Raw genomic sequence first — 22,540 nt, 5'->3', positions numbered from 1 at the left:
TATGGCATAGTGATGGAGTTGAGCGTTCCTTGCTATTACACATTTGGAACAAGGAACAGTCCCCATTCCTTTGGACTGTGTGTCACGGATAGGACTGTCTTCTAATGAATAAGGTTGTCTTCAGATGGTTATCTCCCACTCCCATTGCAGTTCATCATTTCTCTTTGATTGAAGCCAATGGCCGTAATATGTGCTATCACCAATGAGTGTTCCTACGTGAGAGTCCTCAGATGTCTCAGTCCTTGTGAGCGAGTCCCACACGGCACCCTATTCCCTTTATGGTGTACTACTTTTGACCAGGGCCAATATGATAGCATTCGGGACTCATCGTGATCATCGCAGATGTGGATGTATGTGGATGTTGACTGGGAGGGAACATGGTTGGCAGGACCGCTAGCTCGTAGAAACAGAACAGGAACCGGAGGAGGAGGGCGGTTGTGAGGGCTGGCTGGCAGCGGCACGGCTGTGTGATAAACACCACATGTCATTTTCTCATGGTGTTGTAGAGGGGACCTGACACAGCCCTACTGGGCACTCTGCCCATGGCTGGATGGCAGCTGGATGCTGGATGCTGGTCCTGTCAATACCAGGGATGGAGCATAGCAGGAGATGAACAAGATTGATGTGACGTTGATACTTCACCGCGATCATATTAATCGCCCCCACTATATAGTAGTACATTCCACAATGAAATGTGCTCATGAGAGAAAACACACACACACACACACACACACACACACACACACACACACACACACACACACACACACACACACACACACACACACACACACGCAGATGGAAGTGTGAGTGACTGTAATTGTTGCCGCTGTCATCCCCCTTATTTCCCCATCTGCTGTGTGAACCTACAAGGATGCCCTGTTGATGAATAGGCAGGCAGCTAAGCTAAAGCTAATGCTGTCCTTACCAGTGGTGTGATTGATCATTCAGTTGAGGACAGTGAAGGCAGTTCATCGGCTGCTTTAATCAGTCTTAAGCGGAAGAAGCAGCCGAGGTGCTGAGCACGCTCGGTAATTCACTCCAGACAGGTTGCATTGTGGGAGCCAGAACACTGCCAATAGTGGCCAATTGTTATGCTAATGCATTTTTTACATCCTATTTGTTTCCCATCATTTCGATCATGTATTTCTCGCTGGTCCTCTCCATAAAATCTATCACATTTCTACCGTTCACATTGAAATGTGGGAACCACCTGATATGGTAGAAATTGAAAAGCAACAGCTATGGGTGTGAGGCAGAATAGAATGGAAAGTGATTCAACTGATGTATTTCCGCTTTTCTGTCTGAAAGAATAAATAACTTTCAGTGAGGCCCTTATCACCATTTAATTCCCCTTCTTTATGAACCGCCGTGAATACCCGTGAATACACGAAGCACTCAGAATTACGTGGAGTGTTACTTTTGTTTTGCTGCTGTTTTTGCTTCAGCAAATGAGCCTGTCGTGTTCACTCTTGTGGAGAAAATCAGATCATTCATCTTGTATTCAGCTCTGCCAGGGAGAATCCTCAGTTGACTTTTGTGTTCTGTCTCAGTGTGTGGCCACCGTTTCACTTCTTCAGAGAGCTAACCAGCCTACAGAGCCGACGGAAAGGTTGTGATTCTTGAGGGTTTGCAGCTGACTCCATTTGACGTGAAGGGGCATGTTTATGCTCCGTTCCCCTTTAAAGTCGTCTTTCGGTGGGCGTCATCAATCAGAGCGTAATTTATGCCCCCACTCTGTCACAACATGTTACTGATGACATGTTTCAAGACGCTGATGAGCCATTTGGATCAGTCTCTCAGTGAGGCTTGAGGATGCGTTCTCAATGGCACCATATTCCTTATATAGTAGGGCCGGAACAATACCAGTATTGCGATACTGGTATTGTGACAAGGAAACAAAACACAAAGTGGATTCCACTTCTTTAGGAAAACAGCCCTAATGTTGGAAACAAACATGTTGTCATCCAGCATTTATTTCTATATTTATTTATAGCGCACACAGTATTTTACCTACAGCAGGTTTGTGTTTTCATTGTTGCCATGGGATACTGGCACACAGCCCTACTACAGTATATAGCGCACCAGAGCACAATAGGCTATGGTCAAAAGTAGTGCACTATAAACTAGAGGTCGACCGATTAATCGGAACGGCTGATTAATTTTGGCCGATTTCAAGTTTTCATAACAATCGGAAATCGGTATTTGTTTTTTTTACACCTTATTTAACTAGGCAAGTCAGTTAAGAACACATTCTTATTTTCAATGATGGCATAGGAACGGTGGGTTAATTGCCTTGTTCAGGGGCAGAACAACAGATTTTTACCTTGTCAGCTCGGGGATTCAATCTTGCAACCTTACGGTTAACTAGTCCAACGCTCTAACCACCTGCTTTACATTGCACTCCTCGAGGAGCCTGCCTGTTACGCGAATGCAGTAAGAAGCCAAGGTAAGTTGCTAGCTAGCATTAAACTTATCTTATAAAAAACAATCAATCAATCAATCATAATCACTAGTTAACTACACATGGTTGATGATATTACTAGTTTATCTTGCGTGTCCTGCGTTGCATATAATCGATGCGGTGCGCATTCGCGAAACAGGACTGTCGTTGCTCCAACGTGTACCTAACCATAAACATCAATGCCTTTCTTAAAATCAATACACAGAAGTATATATTTTTAAACCTGCATATTTAGCTAAAAGACATCCAGGTTAGCAGGCAATATTAACCAGGTGAAATTGTGTCACTTCTCTTGCTGTTTATGACTTCAAGCCTATCAACTCCCGAGATTAGGCTGGTGTAACCGATGTGAAATGGCTAGCTAGTTAGCGGGGTGCGTGCTAATAGCGTTTCAAACGTCACTCGCTCTGAGACTTGGAGTAGTTGTTCCCCTTGCTCTGCATGGGTAACGCTGCTTCGAGGGTGGCTGTTGTCGTTGTGTTCCTGGTTCGAGCCCAGGTAGGAGCGAGGAGAAGGACGGAAGCTATACTGTTACACTGGCAATACTAAAGTGCCTATAAGAACATCCAATAGTCAAAGGTATATGAAATACAAATGGTATAGAGAGAAATAGTCCTATAATTCCTATAATAACTACAACCTAAAACTTCTTACCTGGGAATATTGAAGACTCATGTTAAAAGGAACCACCAGCTTTCATATGTTCTCATGTTCTGAGCAAGGAACTTAAACGTTAGCTTTCTTACATGGCACATATTGCACTTTTACTTTCTTCTCCAACACTTTGTTTTTGCATTATTTAAACCAAATTGAACATGTTTCATTATTTATTTGAGGCTAAATTGATTTTATTGATGTATTATATTAAGTTAAAATAAGTGTTCATTCAGTATTGTTGTAATTGTCATTATTACAAATACATTTTTTTTTAAATCGGCCGATTAATCGGTATCGGCTTTTTTTGGTCCTCCAATAATCGGTATCGGCGTTGAAAAATCATAATCGGTTGACCTCTACTATAAACAGAATAGGGTGCCATTTGGAATGAACAGAACAGAAGGAAGTTCCTCATAGAATGACCACTCATAGTCCTGTTTGCAATGTTGCACGCTGTAGACATGTATAAAATGCTTGCGCATGAAGTCATCCACTTCGAATGGTGAGTCGCTTTGGCTGAATGAATTTCATTGGAAGAGGGCTATCTGTGTTATAAGTTGAGTGTTGTATGAACTGCTTTAGGCTGATCTGGTATGACTGTGTTTCCTGCCTGACTCCTGGCTTATCTTGAGCCAAGCCCATCCCTGTATGCACACGCTCAGATTGGCCGGGAGTGAGTTAGTTGTTGCAACATTTGTAGGATATGATTCAAGGAGGTGTGAGGCAGACAGAACATCTATAACATCCTCTGAAGATGTCCTCCCTCATTTGAAATCCCTTTCAAGTCATCCTATTGAGTGGGATGACTTGTGACTCAAGGTCTCAGCTTCTCCACACGGATAACCTCTGACTTTTATTAAGTCCCACATCACCACGTCAAGAGGTAGGTTTTACTTCTACCTCTGCTCTCTTAGGCTGTCCCCATAGGAGAATTGTTTTTGGTTCCAGGTAGAACCCTTTTTGGTTCCAGGTAGAACTCTTTAGGGTTCCATGCAGAACCCTCTGTGCAAAGAACGCAAAAGAGTTCTACCTTGAACCAAAAAGGATTCTACCTGTAACCAATAAGGGTTCTTCAAAGGGTTACCTACCGGGACAGATGAAGAACCCTTTTAGGTTCTAGACAGCACCTTTTTTTCGAAGGGTGTGCGTTACATTGTGTGAATGTGTATACACTATTATTATATTATTGATCTGCGTGTGCATGCGTGAGAGTGTGTGTGTGTGTGTTTGTGTGTATATGTGTGTGTGTGTCTACATACTGCAGATGCATGCCGCGGCATGTACGTGTGTGCGCATGCATACGTGTGTGCGTTATGCATGCGGCGTGTGTGTGTGTGTGTGTTCGAGACGAGCTCCAGCGCGTGCTGAGATTACATTCCTTAGCTTTTGGGGTGTGTCAAACAGAGTAAAGCGTTTTCAGCTGTCGAGCCTGTTCAGCTCAACAGAAAGTCACATGTTTAGGGATCCATTAGTAGCCTTGTGTGTTCCGCTGTCAAAGAAAGCATCAGGTATGTACACACACATGACTCTCTTTGCCATCCTCTTGAATCTTTGATGTGAGGTAAACGTCAGAATTCGTAAGTCATTTTACTGGGAGATTTTCAAAGGAAATTAAATGACACAGAATTGGCTCAGCAGCGTATTTTTGTGCTCTAGGGCCTATGTTGTGAAGCATTTGTGGAGCACTTGAACTTGTTTGTGTACAACACATGCTTTAAAAAAACAGATGACTGTAGATCTGGCTATCTAAGCATGTGTGTTTTGTCTGCGTAATAGTTTGTGCTGGGGCTTTCAGAATACGTCTTTGACAACTACTTGGTAAGAAATATGTTGCAGTCTTGCTATAGCCTGGATAAATGCTTTATTTTGGCCCGACATACAATTATAATGAACGTCTTTGTTCTTTCTGGGGGGTTTCTTTATCAGTGCTGAAATATGGCATCAGCCTCACTTCCTGAAGTCTGAAAAGGCAATCCGAGACCATTAATATCACTTTTATTTAGCTAAGTCAATATGCTATTTGAAAGAGGCAATTAAGCATTGTGGGTCTTTGGGGACATTACTGCGGCTGCTTTGTGCTGTGTAATGGAGGTCTCTTCATGTTCCGTGCTGGTCTGGCTGGCGGGTCATTGCACATGGCTAAGGCACCAATCAGTGGCTTATAGAGGAGTTAATGATGCCTTTTTTTCTCCCTTGTCCTCACGCCGGCTTAATGAGTCCAGAGGAACGAATGATAGGGGGGGCCAAGAGTTTTAATGGAACGTTAAACTTGGACCAATACAACACTTCTTAGGCCTCCTGCATAGTGTACTATATGCTTGAGTTTTTTTTTGCCTTGTTGCTGGTCCAACTAGCACCCTTATGGGAAAAACCACATGAATGTCAGGTGATCAAATGAATGTGATAACGTGTAAAGCAACAAGTGGTAACGTGAAACTACACATGTGAAAACATGTCACCGCATGTGAAGTGTTCCAAAAACATGTGAAATTCCCCTTGAAATCATGTGGCTTTCCACATGTGAAATCATGTGGTTTTTCTGTAAGGGACAGATAGAGACAGATATTTAACTTAGACAGATGGGGGTTTCCATAGAAGTTAAAACACCTTACCTAATTTAGTATTGAAAGTAAGGGGAGCACCATATTGTGGTCGGCTTTCATTCCAATTACTGTGAGTAGCTAGCTTGAGGCAGCTCACAACTCTATTTACACTGTGTATTTCCCAGGCTTTTAGCTTGAAGACTGCTGCTCTGCTGAGACGTTCTGCCTCTGAAATTCAGGCTGATGTATAATTATATCTGAGCTCTGGTTTTCCCCTCCACGTTTCTTTGTTCAACAAATGTGACCTGGTTCATTTGGGTGTCAGTCAGCCTTATGAAGCCTTCTTCTCCGCAGTTCTTCCCTTCGTTGACTAACGTTCCAATGTGTATTTCGACCCGGTATTTTGACCCAGGTGACTAGAAGGGGGTTGTCTACTGTTTGTAGACGGGTAATGAACGATGAAGGGATACGTCTGTCTGCCACTGTGTTTGAGTTGCTTTTCTGTGCTCCCTGGGGAGGATGCGAGGCAGGAGGCACAGCTTCTATTTCGATTGCGTAATAGAAGCTTAGAAGAGTGGCTGCACTATCAGGTCACTGACTGGACTACTAGACCATGTGACCTGATTGGCGTCGGTGGGAATTACGGCGGGGTCAGGCGAAACGGTTTCTTGCCAGAGATGCTGAGGATTTTAATAGCTTAGGAAAGAGGATTTGGATTTGACTTGTCAAGGCTCCTTGGCCGAGTAGCCAGTTGGTAGCAGGCTAATAGTGTTTACAAATGCTCATTGTTTTGTTGATTCCTTGACCCTTGGGGCACTTCCAGCTCCAGTTTATATCATGTGTCCAGTAGATGGTGGGAAGAGGTCGAATTAGCCCAGTGTTTTGGCCAGAAGAAATGGATAAGCTGACCAGGGGTCAGTTGTGTGCATAAGTGTGCGTGGGCGCGAGTGTGTCCGTCCCTGTCGTTCTGCCTGTGTAAATAGGGGGATGTCATCTAGAGAAAACTCTTTACTCCAGACAGATTTATTGTTGCCATGGTGTGTTTTGACTCACACAGAAGGCACAATAATCCTCACTAGATATTGTCACTGAGTCCCACTGGAAGTCCTAATAGTCTGTGTGTTTTATTGACCATGTTTATGTCTTGGGCTTAACCAGAGGAAATGACCAGGTTCATAATGACATGGGCCCGTCTATTTGTTCTGAGTGACTTAACCTGGATCCTGTGAACTCCTCTGGTATTGTCTTGGAGGCATTATCCTAATTACGGTATTTAAAGCCGCGCTGATTGCATTTGACTCCATGTGCATTATGGGTACTTGGCAGGCAGCCTCTAGCTGGGCTTTGAAATTACCAGACGCCAAATAACACCTACAGAGACCTGATGCACAGGAGCTTTTTACAAGCCACTAGTTCATTCAGGTGTTTTTTTTTTCTTCTCGTCTCGGTTTGAAGGAAAACAACAGAGGTAATCCTGAAGAACCTGCCGGGTCAGCAGCGCCGCTCTAAATACCAGGTAGTAGCAGGAGTAGTGTGCAGCAGAGCTGTTGTATGTACTACACTCTCTGGAGCCTGATCTGGGCGCAGCCGAGAACCCCGAGCTGAGAGGAGTTAAGTAGTCCTGTCCCAGATAGGATGGGGAATTTCAGAGGTAAGCTAAGATACAAATCATAATTTTCCTTTTGCTTTAGGGGACCGCAGATTTGGTTTTTTTCACTCTGCTCGGTGAGCAGTTTCCCAACCTTTAATTTCTTTTCAAGGAAATGTGTCATGAGTCATATTGCATTGCCTCAGTCTTCCTGCGTATCACTCTGAATTTATGGCGTTGGCTTTGGTTGTACTCATCTGTTTATTGGAGAGTTATGTTACATGTTCTCCGTAAAAAGTAATACTATTAATTTCAAGAGCGCTCCTGCATGTAAAGTGCATTCTGAAAGTATTCAGACCCCTTCACTTTTTCTACATTTTATTACGTTACAGCCTTATTCTAAAATGGATTAAATCGTTTCCCCCCCTCTTTAATCTACACACAATACCCCACAATGACAAAGCAAAAACAGGTTTTAATACATTTTGTATAAAATTTTTTAAAACTGATATCACATTTACATAAGTACTTAGACCCTTTACTCAGTACTTTGTTGAAGCACCTTTGGCAGCGATTACAGCCTCAAGTTTACAGCCTCAAGATTGGGTATGACACTACAAGCTTGGCACACCTGTATTTGGGGAGTTTCTCTAATTCTTCTTTGCAGATCCTCTCATGCTCTGTTGTGTTGATTGGTGAGTGTCTCTGCACAGCTATTTTCAGGTCTCTCCAGAGATGTTTGAACGGGTTCAAGTCTGGGCTCTGGTTGGGCCACTCAAGGACATTCAGATACTTGTCCCAAAGCCACTCCTGCGTTGTCTTGGCTGTGTGCTTAGGGTTGTTGTACTGTTGGAAGGTGAACCTTCGCCCTAGTCTGAGGTCCTGAGTGCACTGGAGCAGGTTTTCATCAAGGATCTCTCTACTTTGTATCCTTTCATCTTTCCCTCGATCCTGACTAGTCTCTCAGTCCCTGCCGCTGAAAAACATCCCCACAGCATGATGCAGCCACCACCATGCTTCCCCGTAAGGATGGTATTGGCCAGGTGATGAGCGGTGCCTGGTTCCTCCAAATGTGACACTTGGCATTCAGGCCAAAAAGTTCAATCTTGGTTTCATCAGACCAGAGAATCTTGTTTTTCATGGTCTGAGAGTCCTTTAGGTGCCTTTTGGCAAACTCCAAGCGGGCTGTCATGTGCCTTTTACTAAGGAGTGGCTTCCGTCTGGCCTCTCTACCATAAAGGCCTGATTGTCAGAGTTCTGCAGAGATGGTTGTCCTTCTGGAAGGTTCTCCCATCTCCACAGAGGAACTTTGGAGCTCTGTCAGAGTGACCATCGGGTTCTTGGTCACCTCCCTGACCAAGGCCCTTCTCCCCCCCCGATTGCTCAGTTTGGCCGGGCGGCCAGCTCTAGGAAGAGTCTTGGTGCTTCCAGATTTCTTCCATTTAAGAATGATGGAGGCCACTGTGTTCTTGGAGACTTTCACTGCTGCATAAATGTTTTGGTACCCTTCCCCAGATCTGTGCATCGACACAATCCTGTCTCGGAGCTCTTCAGACAATTGCTGTCACGTCCTGGCCTTAGTATTCTTTGTTTTCTTTATTATTTTAGTTAGGTCAGGGTGTGACATGGGGAATGTTTGTGTTTTGTCTCGTCTTGGGTGGTTATATGGTAAAGGGGGTGTTGGGTTTAGTGTATGGGGTTGTGTTTAGTGAATGTGCCTAGGTATGTCTATGGTTGCCTGAGTGGTTCTCAATCAGAGACAGCTGTCTTTCATTTGTCTCTGATTGGGAGCCATATTTAAGGCAGCCATAGGCATTATGCGTTTGTGGGTAATTGTCTATGTAGAACGTTTGTAGCTTTTGTATTGCACTTACGTTTGTAGCTTCACGGTCGTTTGTTGTTTTGTTTAGTTTTGTTTTAAGTGTTAGTTTCGTGTTTCACTCATCTCTAATAAAAGAGAATGTATTTTTCACACGCTGCGCCTTGGTCCACTCATTATCCTCAAGACGATCGTGACAATTGCTTTGACCTCATAGCTTGTTTTTTTTCTCTGACACGCACTGTCAACTGTGGGACCTTATATAGACATGTGTGTGCCTTTCCAAATCATGTCCAGTCAATTGACCAATCAACATCTCAATGGAAACAGGATGCACCTGAGCTCAATTTCGAGTCTCATAGCAAAGAGTCTGAATACTTCTGTAAATAAGGTATTTCTGTTTTTTATTTGTAATACATTTGCAAAAATTTCTAAAAACCTGTTTTTGCTTTGTCATTATGGGGTATTGTGTGTAGATTGACGAGAAAAATATATAATTTAATCAATTTTAGAATATGGCTGTTACGTAACATAATTTGGAAAAAGTGATGGCGTCTGAATAGTTTTCGAATGCACTGTACATGCACAAAGGCCATTCCAGATACTTTGTCTGTGGTGACAAAAGCAGACTTGTTTTTCTCACTGACAGGGACATGCTAGCTGAATGGCATTCTCTCTAATCCTTCCATAGTATAGGGTTTCAACAGAAACCGACTGTGAGCCCTGACTACTCTTGCTGGGTTGGCCTCTTCTGCCAGTTAAAAAAAAAATCCCGGACAATGCTGTCTTTTTTCTGCTCTTGTTTTTGTAACCGTCTTGACTCGGGGAGCAGGGAGAAGGAGCACACTCAAATTGAAACTGCAACTCTCTAGTTTCTTGTCACTGCTCTATTTCATAGAAACTAATGACAAGAGATTCTCCTTGAGACAAAAGAGTGTGTAACAACTAGTACATTCCACATTGCAAAGTATCTGTAACCCTGCTACCAACATGCCTGCTTGTAGTAATATCCCATGTCTGCCTCCCAATAACCAGACACGTGATCCGATCAGCTGTCACCATGAAATACTCACGCCTCTGTGTGGTGACAACATCCTAGAATACCACGGGGTCACATATCGGCCGAATGTCTGGGGGACCTCCCACATGTACCAGGGCTAGCCTGGCAAGTGTTCGCAGGACAGGATCTTCCCATCCAGGGCCTGTCTGTCTCTACTGTAAACAGCCCAGTGGGCCTCTCTGCTGGCTGGCTGGCTGGCTGGCAGCCTGTGTTAACTGATTCATGTACTCAGTATGTTGTGGTGTGTATGCACCTCCAGTAGTACTGTACTTCATAACTTTAATAGTGTATGGCACTTTTGGCATAATACGCCAGAACGACTCCCAATCACCAGCTGACCACCATAATGAATGAGGTATATTAAAAGAGACAGTTTCATGGAGGTCTTATTGAGTTATGCTGGGAGGGGTGGTGCTCTGGTTGGTGTAAAGATATTGTTTAATGACGCTTTCCAGAAGCCAATATCTGGGCAGAAATTCACTGGCTTCGGCTCTGGCGCTTTACCACCCTGTCTGGCTAACCAGGCTCCTTCAGGTAAATATTAATCAAGAACGGCCTTCCCACACATTCCCCTGGTGGTTGGCCTGTCAAGAATTATAATGAAGCCCACAACTACTTGCGCTCTGACTTTTTCATTTCACTCCTGTCACCCAGGAGCGAGGGAAGAAGAAGAATGCGTTATCGCTTCCTTACGCCTGCTGATGTGTGTTTTCCTCTGTGGTGCCGTCGCACGCTCTGGGAATTGTGGGCTTTCTTGGAATTGTGGGAAGTCAAATTTCCTTTTTGGACACTTGAAGATGTTGTGTGTTTGACACATATCATCACTTAAGTTGTTTATTGCATTAAGGCCATATGGAATTGACTCGCTGGCTGTCTATCTTTGGAATGATCCATCTGGCATGTGTGGGTGTGTTTATGTGTGTGTTAGCCTACTGTTTTAGTATCTTCAGTGAATATATAGCCAGACTGTTTATTAAGTATGCTTGGTGGGTTCTGTGCACACTTGCGTGCTTGTGTGTCTTATTGTATCTATCTACTGTGCCAATGGTCTTTGGATGGTATGGTCGTGTGTAGTGTGTGCGCACCTACACACATATGTCAACATGTACTGTATGTGTCACGAGGACCATGTTGGGTGACCAGCTTGTTTGTGTCCCTACAGGAGGAATGCCAGCTCCTGAGCAGAGCCCAGTGACGGAGGAGGGGCTTCTGCTGACCATCAGAGAGGGAACCCAACACACCAACAGGAACATGGAGGCTGACACCACCGCCAACAACATCCTGGCCTCCGTCAAAGAGCAGGTACAGGAACTTCCAAAACATCTATCATGCTACAATCACTCGAGGACAGACTATGTGAACATAAATGGTACTGAGGATCTGGCTTTATATTATGAGTACCGATTGATAACGAGCAGCAACAGTTGCTGAGGTTTTTTCTCGCTGGTTATTTGGACAAATCCCGATTTCGCAGGGGTTCGCATCTTACGAAGGGGAGGGGACATTTGACCCGTACACTTACCCGTAACTTGCCAAGAGAGAGGGTGGAGCTCTTTGTTCTGGTTCCGATCATCATTCTAGCCTCTCTTCTCTTAACATGTACGGACCAAGACCTTAATCGAACATCTGACCGATTACGCAAGACTTTAGTTCTGGGTTACTCAACTTCCATAACATTTCTCAAACTGTATCCCTGCCCATAGTACCCAAAAACACCTGTATCATTCCCTGCCACAGAGCAGGTACACAAACCTCTGTAACACCTCTCACACTGTAACATAGCCCAATAGAAGGTACACAAACCTCTGTAACACCTCTCACACTGTAACATAGCCCGATAGAAGGTACACAAACCTCTGTAAAACCTCTCACACTGTAACATAGCCCAATAGAAGGTACACAAACCTCTGTAAAACCTCTCACACTGTAACATAGCCCGATAGAAGGTACACAAACCTCTGTAACACCTCTCACACTGTAACATAGCCCAATAGAAGGTACACAAACCTCTGTAAAACCTCTCACACTGTAACATAGCCCAATAGAAGGTACACAAACCTCTGTAACACCTCTCACACTGTAACATAGCCCGATAGAAGGTACACAAACCTCTGTAACACCTCTCACACTGTAACATAGCCCAATAGAAGGTACACAAACCTCTGTAAAACCTCTCACACTGTAACATAGCCCAATAGAAGGTACACAAACCTCTGTAACACCTCTCACACTGTAACATAGCCCGATAGAAGGTACACAAACCTCTGTAACACCTCTCACACTGTAACATAGCCCGATAGAAGGTACACACACCTCTGTAAAACCTCTCACACTGTAGCATAGCCCGATAGAAGGTACACAAACCTCTGTAAAACCTCTAACACTGTAACATAGCCCGATAGAAGGTACACAAACCTCTGTAAAACCTCTAACACTGTAACATAGCCCGATAGAAGGTACACAAACCTCTGTAAAACCTCTAACACTGTAACATAGCCCGATAGAAGGTACACAAACCTCTGTAACACCTCTCACACTGTAACATAGCCCAATAGAAGGTACACAAACCTCTGTAAAACCTCTAACACTGTAACATAGCCCAATAGAAGGTACACAAACCTCTGTAAAACCTCTCACACTGTAACATAGCCCGATAGAAGGTACACAAACCTCTGTAACACCTCTCACACTGTAACATAGCCCAATAGAAGGTACACAAACCTCTGTAACACCTCTCACACTGTAACATAGCCCAATAGAAGGTACACAAACCTCTGTAAAACCTCTCACACTGTAACATAGCCCAATAGAAGGTACACAAACCTCTGTAACACCTCTCACACTGTAACATAGCCCGATAGAAGGTACACAAACCTCTGTAACACCTCTCACACTGTAACATAACCCGATAGAAGGTACACACACCTCTGTAAAACCTCTCACACTGTAACATAGCCCGATAGAAGGTACACACACCTCTGTAAAACCCCTCACACTGTAACATAGCCCAATAGAAGGTACACACACCTCTGTAAAACCTCTAACACTGTAACATAGCCCGATAGAAGGTACACAAACCTCTGTAACACCTCTCACACTGTAACATAGCCCAATAGAAGGTATACAAACCTCTGTAAAACCTCTAACACTGTAACATAGCCCAATAGAAGGTACACAAACCTCTGTAAAACCTCTCACACTGTAACATAGCCCGATAGAAGGTACACACACCTCTGTAACACCTCTCACACTGTAACATAGCCCGATAGAAGGTACACAAACCTCTGTAACACCTCTCACACTGTAACATAGCCCAATAGAAGGTACACAAACCTCTGTAAAACCTCTCACACTGTAACATAGCCCAATAGAAGGTACACAAACCTCTGTAACACCTCTCACACTGTAACATAGCCCGATAGAAGGTACACACACCTCTGTAAAACCTCTCACACTGTAACATAGCCCGATAGAAGGTACACACACCTCTGTAACACCTCTCACACTGTAACATAGCCCAATAGAAGGTACACAAACCTCTGTAACACCTCTCACACTGTAACATAGCCCAATAGAAGGTACACAAACCTCTGTAACACCTCTAACACTGTAACATAGCCCGATAGAAGGTACACACACCTCTGTAAAACCTCTAACACTGTAACATAGCCCAATAGAAGGTACACAAACCTCTGTAAAACCTCTAACACTGTAACATAGCCCAATAGAAGGTACACAAACCTCTGTAAAACCTCTCACACTGTAACATAGCCCGATAGAAGGTACACAAACCTCTGTAACACCTCTCACACTGTAACATAGCCCAATAGAAGGTACACAAACCTCTGTAACACCTCTCACACTGTAACATAGCCCAATAGAAGGTACACAAACCTCTGTAAAACCTCTCACACTGTAACATAGCCCAATAGAAGGTACACAAACCTCTGTAACACCTCTCACACTGTAACATAGCCCGATAGAAGGTACACAAACCTCTGTAACACCTCTCACACTGTAACATAGCCCGATAGAAGGTACACACACCTCTGTAAAACCTCTCACACTGTAACATAGCCCGATAGAAGGTACACACACCTCTGTAAAACCTCTCACACTGTAACATAGCCCAATAGAAGGTACACACACCTCTGTAAAACCTACCATATTGCACCACTGCTAAAGAGTAGGTACAGTCAGGCTGTACTTTATCCCTGCACTCTTAGACACACCCACCCTGTATCAACAATGGTACTATCTCGTTTACCTCGTGCGAGCTGGCCCAGATTACTGTAGAAAGGGCCTTGTCAAGAGGTTGTTGTTTCTACCATGACATTTATCACGAGACTCTTCACAACACACAGCTAACAAGCTCAGAATGCTTTGACCATTGACCATTAGCACTCAGTCCTAGCTGGCGGTAGGTAGGAACCGGGGACTAAGTTGTGTCCGGCGGTGCTGCGTGTCCACAATCAAGAGATCCATCTAGTGCAAACAGAGAGATTAGCCATCTGTGTAAGGACACGCTCTGACTCACAGTCCTCCCTCTGCTGCTCTCTCGCTCTCTCCCTTCCTCCCTGGCAGCGCTTCACACTCCCATTGTTTACCCAAGTCAACAGGAAGGAGAGTTCCATTGGAGAGCACCTGTCGATGTCACTTCCTTTCCCCAGAGTGCTCATCTGCTCTGCCGCTCCTCCTTAGGCTTAGTCAGGACAAGAAGGCAGTAAGTGAGGCAGGGAGAGAGAAAGAGGGAGAGAGAAAGAAAGAGAGAGAAAGAAAGTGACGGAGGGAGAGAGAGGAGAGGAAGAGAATGACGGAGAGGAGGAGAGAGAGAGAGGAAGAGAGAGTAGCCATAGAGAGTTCTGTACTTTAAAAGGCTGGATGGAGACATGCCTCGGAGGCAATTCTTGTTTGGGATTTGGGAGAGCGTAAATTAATCCGTCCTCAGTGTTTAAAGGGAGTTGGAGAGAGAGACAGAGGGAGGGAGGGAAAGGAGGAGGAAACCGGGTGCCTTGTGGAGGTCACCGTTGTTGCTGGGGTTGTAGTTATTTTCCTGGTTCTACACGAGTCTTTCCTGTGATTGTGAGGAAGCAGACCTTCGAGGGATCCTGCCTGGTTTAAACATGCTAACCTGTGCCTGTGGACAGGCTTATGACGAGTGCTTGCATGGTGAGTCAGTATGCTAACCCCCCCTCTATATTTCTGTTAAAACTTCTCCATGTACGTCTTCACCTTGCTCTGCCCAATGCCCAAACAAGGACAGGCTGGCCAGGATTTATTTGATTGCGTTCTCTGTTCATTGTGGAGTTGTGCCTCCTCCGCTCCTGACTGCTAATGAGCCAGAGAGTGTTTGATGTTAATGTCAGGGTTTTCAGACTGGAACTGCTAGTTATTCCCGGCCCTCGTCCCAAATGGCACCCTATTCGCTATGTAGTGCACTCCTTTTGACCAGAGCCAATCGCGCACTACATTGGAAACGGTGCTATTTGGGACGCTGTCTGGCTTTGCTGCTCCCTCTTTAGTCTTTACTGTTCTCTGACCCACTATCTGTGTGACACCTCCATAATGGCTTATTACAGCCACCATTTCAACTTATTACAGCCACCATTTCATCGTATTACAGCCACCATTTTTTTGCTCTTTCACACTCATCTCACTCAGAGACTTTGGGAGTTTTATTTCTTCTCTCCTTAAGACCTCGAAAGGTTTTTGAAATTAACTTTACTCTCTGGCCATTACCGAATAGCCATACTTGCGTCCTAAATATTAGGCCATTTGAGGATGCGAAAGAATTAAGTTTAATAGCATGCAACATTTAAAAAAATCAAGTATACTTTAAATACTCTTTTCTGCTTTGACAACAGCTGATTAATAATGTATGGGGATGCGCTTCCGAAATCAACGAATAACGGGAAACAAAGTTCTCTTCAAGTAGCCAAACAATAGTGAAGCTTCTGTGGTGGTGTTCAATTGCAAGCTAAGTATTTTTTGTTCTCCTTAATCACGAGAATTGCATCTTTGAAAACAGAAGTCTTTTTTAAAAGTGGGTTTCTGTTTTCTCATTGAAAAGTGTTTTTTGTTCTCTTCGCCCTCGTCAGCGCATTTAAACTAAATCTTTCGATTTCTGAATGTGTCGGCACCGGAGATTCGGAATGTGGATAATGGTTTTGATGTGAGCCATGACCAGCCTTTCAAAGCACTTCATGGTTACAGACGTGAGTGCTATGGGTCGGTAATCATTTAGTCAGGTTACCTTAGTGTTCTTGGGCACAGGGACTATGGTGGTCTGCTTGAAACATGTTGGCTACAGTATACAGTATAAATCAAATGTGATAGTCTGCCTATAACCAGCCTGAGTAGGCCTATAACTCCATTCCTATTCTATTCAGAGTTTAGAGAAATTAATCAGTTACACAGGTGGGCCCAGGTGACAATAGTTTACCTTGACTTGGAAGAGTTCCAGTGTTGTGTTGGATAGTCATAGCCAGCTAGCTAACATTTGAGCCTGGTGTTTGAGTAGACTAAACTAGCTAGCTGCATTTGCTAACTAAGTGAAAGTGAAAAAAGCTCTCTCCCTCATTCTCTCTCTCTTTGAGTCATCTACTCATCACATTTTATGCTTTCAGCACTAGATTCATTTGCTGATCCTTTGATTGGGTGGACAACATGTCAGTTCATGCAGCAAGAGCTCTGATAGGTTGGACGACATCCTCCGGAAGTTGTGTACGTTTATAGAAGGGGGTGAGAACCACGAACCTCCTAGGTTTTGTATGGAAGTCAATGTACACAGAGGAGGACAGAAGCTAGCTGTCCTCCGCCTAAACCATGGTGCTACCCTACAGAGTGCTGTTGAGGCAACTGTAGACCTTCATTGCAAAACATTGTGTTTTAATCAATTGTTTGGTAACATGTGAATATATTTTGTATAGTTTCATTTAAAAAGGATAACTTTTTAAATGTTTTAATATTTTTATGAAATTCACTTAGGATGATGGTCCTCCTCTTAGTACCCTAGTATGGTATTCAGACATGGCCTCTCTCTCTAATATTTATTATCTTACTATAATTTCATTTAGCTGAGCAGGTGTTTTTGTATATAATCTAAGACCTACTTTCTTATCAATTTCTTCTGAAGTGGAATGAAGCTGGAGACTGGAGGGAAGCCACAGAATGGCACTCAGCCAGTCATCTTCTCATTTTCTGTGAATTCAGCAAAAACCCTATGTTTCTTTAATGCTTTTTCTGCCACATTAGCAAGGTTATCCCTGTGAACTGAGCACTGGAGCGCTGCATTGTGGGCTTAAGACAATAACACAGTGAATCATCACAGTGAAATGTGAGCCTTTTTTTCTCAATGCGAAAGCTTAGGCTACCCTTAAGTTCGTAAAGGCAACATGGAAAAGGTGGGAGAATGTGTGAGAACAGAAGAAAAGTGTACTCCTACTCTCAATCTGATGTGCGGGGAAAGTTGGTAACAAAGTTGGTAACAAAGTAACCCTCTACTAGGGACGTTGTTGTACACGGCTGAAGGGTCCAATATGCCCTGCAATAACGAAAGGCAGGAAAAGAGGAGGAAGTCGCTGTATGCTTTCATCCAGACTCCTCCTCTCCGGAGCGGCCTAGTTTATGACTTAATCACCTCAGCCTGGCCTGGCCTGGGTGACACTGGGTGTAACTAAGTCAACAACCCAAGAGGAATTATTTTAGCTGTAATGTAGCCTAGCCTAGCCGTTTCCAACAGGGACTATTTGAAGCTGCTGTCTAAAGGCGTAAGCGTGCTTCAGTTCGGCTGGTGCCTAGCCGAACTAAACGAGCGTGCTCGCATACTCCCTTAACAGACCTTCACGTTAAAAATGTGTAAAAAGCGGCAATATTAATGCCCATAATTTTGAAATGGATGTTTGACGAGAATTTGTACACATACTTTTGGTCATGAAGTGTATATATATATATATATATATATATATATATATATATATATATATATATATATATATATATGTATATGTATATGTATATGTATATATATATATATATATATACATGTATGTGTGTTTGTATATAAAGAGACGGATCTAGATTCAAATATCTCTTTCTACACAACATACCCCCCTCTGAGTGGTACAGTGTAAAGACAACAGCTCTCCCACACCACATGTCCCTGCATTAATTATCTTAATACCAGTAGACAGTATTTTTGCTCTGTTAGCCAATTTGAAAATGAGAGGCTTTTAAAATATCCACACATTTGTCAATCATTGCATTAATCAAGTGTTCAGTACTATGTGCAATAGTGATTTAGATGAGAAGCTCCTCTAAGGGTTGTGGTGCCATTCACAGCAGACAAGGAGGCAGTTGAGCTGAGCATGCATTTTAATGCTCCCTCCCTCCCAATTCAATTCAAGGGGCTTTATTGGCATGGGAAACATATGTTAACATTGCCAAAGCAAGTGAAGTAGATAATATACAAAAGTGAAATAAACAATAAAAATGAACTGTAAACATCACACTCACAGAAGTTTCTCAGAAGTTTCTCTCTCTCTCTCTGTCTCTCTTTCTCTCTCTCTCTCTCTCTCTCTCTCTCTCTCTCTCTCTACCTTCTGATAGGGGTGTAACTCTGAACTGTGTGTGTGGCTGCTAGCCTGCCAACTGTGGGGTACAGTGGTTACGTAACAGCTAGCAGGGGTGTCCAAAATGGCACCCTATTCCCTTTATAGTGCACTACTTTTGACCAAAGCTGGGTGCCATTTGGGATGCAGCCTGTGACTCTGGGGGTTAGACAATCAGGAGCTGGGCTTAAAGGGATATTTCACCCAAATTACAAAATGACATGTTGGTTTCTTTACTCTGTAAGCACTCTATGGACAAGGTGTGACAGCAATCTGTGCTTGGGTCTATTTCCCCTGTCTCTGTTTCCAAATCAATTTGTGGCACAAATCCCATTTAGCATTTGTGGCACAAATCCCATTGAAGTCAAGGGATCGATATTAGCATTTTTTTGCGCATCATGTTCAAATCATCTATAAGTGACTTTGATGAGCTTCAAAATACATTTGAGGTACTTTTGGATGATTTGGACATGATGCACGAAAAATGCTAATATCGATCCCTTGACATGAATGGGATTTGTGCCACAAATGTTAAAATGTTAGCATTTGGATACAGTGCCAGGGAAATAAAACCAAAGCATGGAAGACCAGGAAGACCAGAAAGCGGAGTAAGCGGACACAGTGCCAGGGTGGATTACCCATGAGCTCTAGCAGCTCTCTCAGAGATGTCCATCTCTCGGCAGCACAGAGCCCAGACTCTCCCACCAACGAGCACTGGTGTAGGCTGAACTAACACTGCAGGTCGGCTTACTTACATCCCTTTGTTCACTGCAATAGCAGTATAACGGCAGGATCGAACGTTTCTACATTGCTCTCCTCAGAAAGAGACTGTGCTTGGAGCCACATTTTGGAAAGTACTTAGCTATCGAGCTACCAGAGGAAATGTATGTTTGTGAGGCCCAGATGAATGGCAGTCCGAAAGGAAGAAATTATTGCCCTTCTTTGGCAGTGTTTGGATCTTTGTTGTGTCCTTAAAGACACACAGATTGGCTTTTGTGTTACTTTCATTCAGCTGCAGAAGGCATCATCAACATCATCAAATGCAGCAGATCATAAGAGCAGCAGCTTTTGTGGCACAGCCAGCCAGGCAGACCAACACAACTGCACAGCAGCCCTCTACCATCAGGCCGTTTTATGTGAGCTTGGAGGATGTTGAATGCGTCCCAAATGGCACCCTATTCCCTATGTAGTGCACTACTTTTGACCAGAGCCCTATGGGTGCTCAAACGTAGTGCACTCCTTAAGGAATAGGGTGCCATTTGGGATGCAGACACCGTCTTCTGATGTGTAGCTTACAAAACCACCTCATCTGCAGTACAGTCTATAGAGAATCTTGTGGGTTTTGGAGAGAGACCAACGGTCCAAATTTGTCTGTGGTCCAATCTCTGTCTGTTATTTTCTTTGTGATAAAACGACCATTGATAAGATGCAAAATTAGAGGAATCCTCTTTTAGATAGAGCAAAATGGGTTCTCGCCCTCTCTCCTTCCGCGCCCCAAATGGTACCCTATTCCCTACATAGTGTAGATACTACTTTTGACCAGAGCCCATAGGGCCCTGGTCAAACATAGTGCACTAGTAGGGAATAGGGTACCATTTGGGACGCAGCCTCTGTTTCTTCTCTCTCATCCAGCCTCCGTGCCAGGCGCTGGCTGTCACTTCAGCAGACACACAGATGACAGCCTCTTTAATGGCATTTTAATGATCTAGCCCAAGATGCAACTCCACTTTCATGTTTCCGATGCTGAAAGGAAAACTTCCTTCCTTTTCGTCCATCCTCTTATCTATGTCACAGATAGGGCTGTTGCGGTGACCGTATTACCGCCACGCCAGCGGTCACGATTCATGAAGGCATGATTCGTGTGTGTGTGTGTGTTCCCAAACAAGGACCAGTGGCACCACTCTGGTGTCTGGTTCATCCTTGGGAGCAATTTCCAAACGTCTGAAGGTACCACGTTCATCTGTACAAACAATAGTACGCAAGTATAAACACCGTAGGATCACGCAGCCGTCATACCGCTCAGGAAGGAGATGCGTTCTGTGTCCTAGAGATGAACGTACTTTGGTGCAAAAAGTGCAAATCACAGAACAATAGCAAAGGACCTTGTGAAGATGCTGGAGGAAACAGGTACAAAAGTATCTATATTCAAAGTAAAACGAGTTCTATATCGACATAACCTGAAAGGCCGCTCAGCAAGGAAGAAGCCACTGCTCCAAAACTGCCATAAAAAAAGCCAGATTACGGTTTGCAACTGCACATGGGGACAAAGATGGTACTTTTTGGAGAAATGTCCTCTGGTCTGATGAAACAAAAATAGAACTGTTTGGCCATAATGACCATCGTTATGTTTGGAGGAAAAAGGGGGATGCTTGCAAGCCGAAGAACACCATCCCAACCGTGAAGCACGGGGGTTGCAGCATCATGTTGTGGGGGTGCTTTGCTGCAGGAGGGACTGGTGCACTTCACAAAATAGATGGCATCATGAGGAAGCAAAATTATGTGGATATATTGAAGCAACATCTCAAGACATCAGTCAGGAAGTTAAAGCTTGGTCGCAAATGGTTCTTCCAAATGGACAATGACCCCAAGCATACTTCCAAAGTTGGACAACAAAGTCAAGGTATTGGAGTGGCCATCACAAAGCCCTGACCTCAATCCAATAGAACATTTGTGGGCAGAACTGAAAAAGCGTGTGCGAGCAAGGTGGCCTACAAACCTGACTCAGTTACACCAGCTCTGTCAGGAGTAATGGGCCAAAATTCACCGAACTCATTGTGGGAAGCTTGTGGAAGGCTACTTGAAACGTTTGACCCAAGCAATGCTACCAAATACTAATTGAGTGTATGTAAACTTCTGACCCACTGGGAATGTGATGAAAGAAATCAAATCTGAAATAAATCATTCTCTCTACTATTATTCTGACATTTCACATTCTTAAAATAAAGTGATGATCCTAACTGACCTAAGACAGGGAATATTTACTAGGATTAAATGTCAGGAATTGTGAAAAACTGAGTTTAAATGTATTTGGCTAAGGTGTATGTAAACTTCCGACTTCAACTGTATATACAAGGAGTACCAGTACCAGATCAATGTGCAGAGGTACCAGGTACTTGAGGTAGATATGTACATGAAGGCATCATAGAAGATAATAATGAGAGTTAAATAAAGAACGGAGTAGCAGCAGCATATGATGAGTGTAAAGGTGTGTGTGAGTGTGCACGTGTGTTTGTTTTGTGTCGGTTTGCATGTGTGTGTGAGGATTTTGTGTGGGAGTGACAGTGTAGTGTGTGGGAGTGAGTGTGTATATGCTGTGTATATATAGTCCAATGAGTGTGCGTAGGGTCAGTGGAAGATAGAGTCAGTACAGATTAGAGGTCGACCGATTATGATTTCTCAATGCCGATACCGATACCGATTAGTGGAGGACAAAAAAAGCCGATACCGATTAATCGGCCGATTAATTATTTTTTTTTTAAGTAAAAAAAAAAAAAGGTATTTATATATATATATATATCATACATACACACACATTTTTGTAATAATGACAATTGCAACAATACTCAATGAACAATGAAGACTTTTATTTTAGTTTCAGACTGAATGTATGTAGCGATCGATAGAGCAGCGGAATTAAATTCAGGGCGAGTGGTCAGGCAAGTGATGAATAGCATTCCATGAAATGTTAGGAAATTCTTCATTTTTCTTGAGGTTTTTAGATGTAGTTACTAAGACCTTTTAAGTAGTGTTGTAGGAGGCCTTGAAATCAGTTCTCTTGTTCAGTGCTTAGATTTTCTTGT

The 22,540-nt window shown here is 43.5% G+C and overlaps 1 protein-coding gene across 1 annotated transcript in view; it reads left to right on the top strand.

Moving 5' to 3' along the window:
• The window catches only part of LOC120064416 (plakophilin-4-like), a 131,823-nt gene that overhangs the window by 11,558 nt on the left and 97,725 nt on the right, over window positions 1–22,540 (top strand). Inside the window, exon 2 of the mRNA XM_039014987.1 lies at window positions 11,294–11,433. Within this exon, the coding sequence (XP_038870915.1) occupies window positions 11,294–11,433 (140 nt within the window). The remainder of the gene's footprint in view (window positions 1–11,293; window positions 11,434–22,540) is intronic.

The sequence above is a fragment of the Salvelinus namaycush genome, chromosome 19 (assembly GCF_016432855.1).
Source record: "Salvelinus namaycush isolate Seneca chromosome 19, SaNama_1.0, whole genome shotgun sequence".
Classification (NCBI taxonomy): domain Eukaryota; kingdom Metazoa; phylum Chordata; class Actinopteri; order Salmoniformes; family Salmonidae; genus Salvelinus; species Salvelinus namaycush.
The sequence above is the reverse complement of the archived record's forward strand: the minus strand, read 5'-3'. Positions and strand labels throughout refer to the sequence as shown.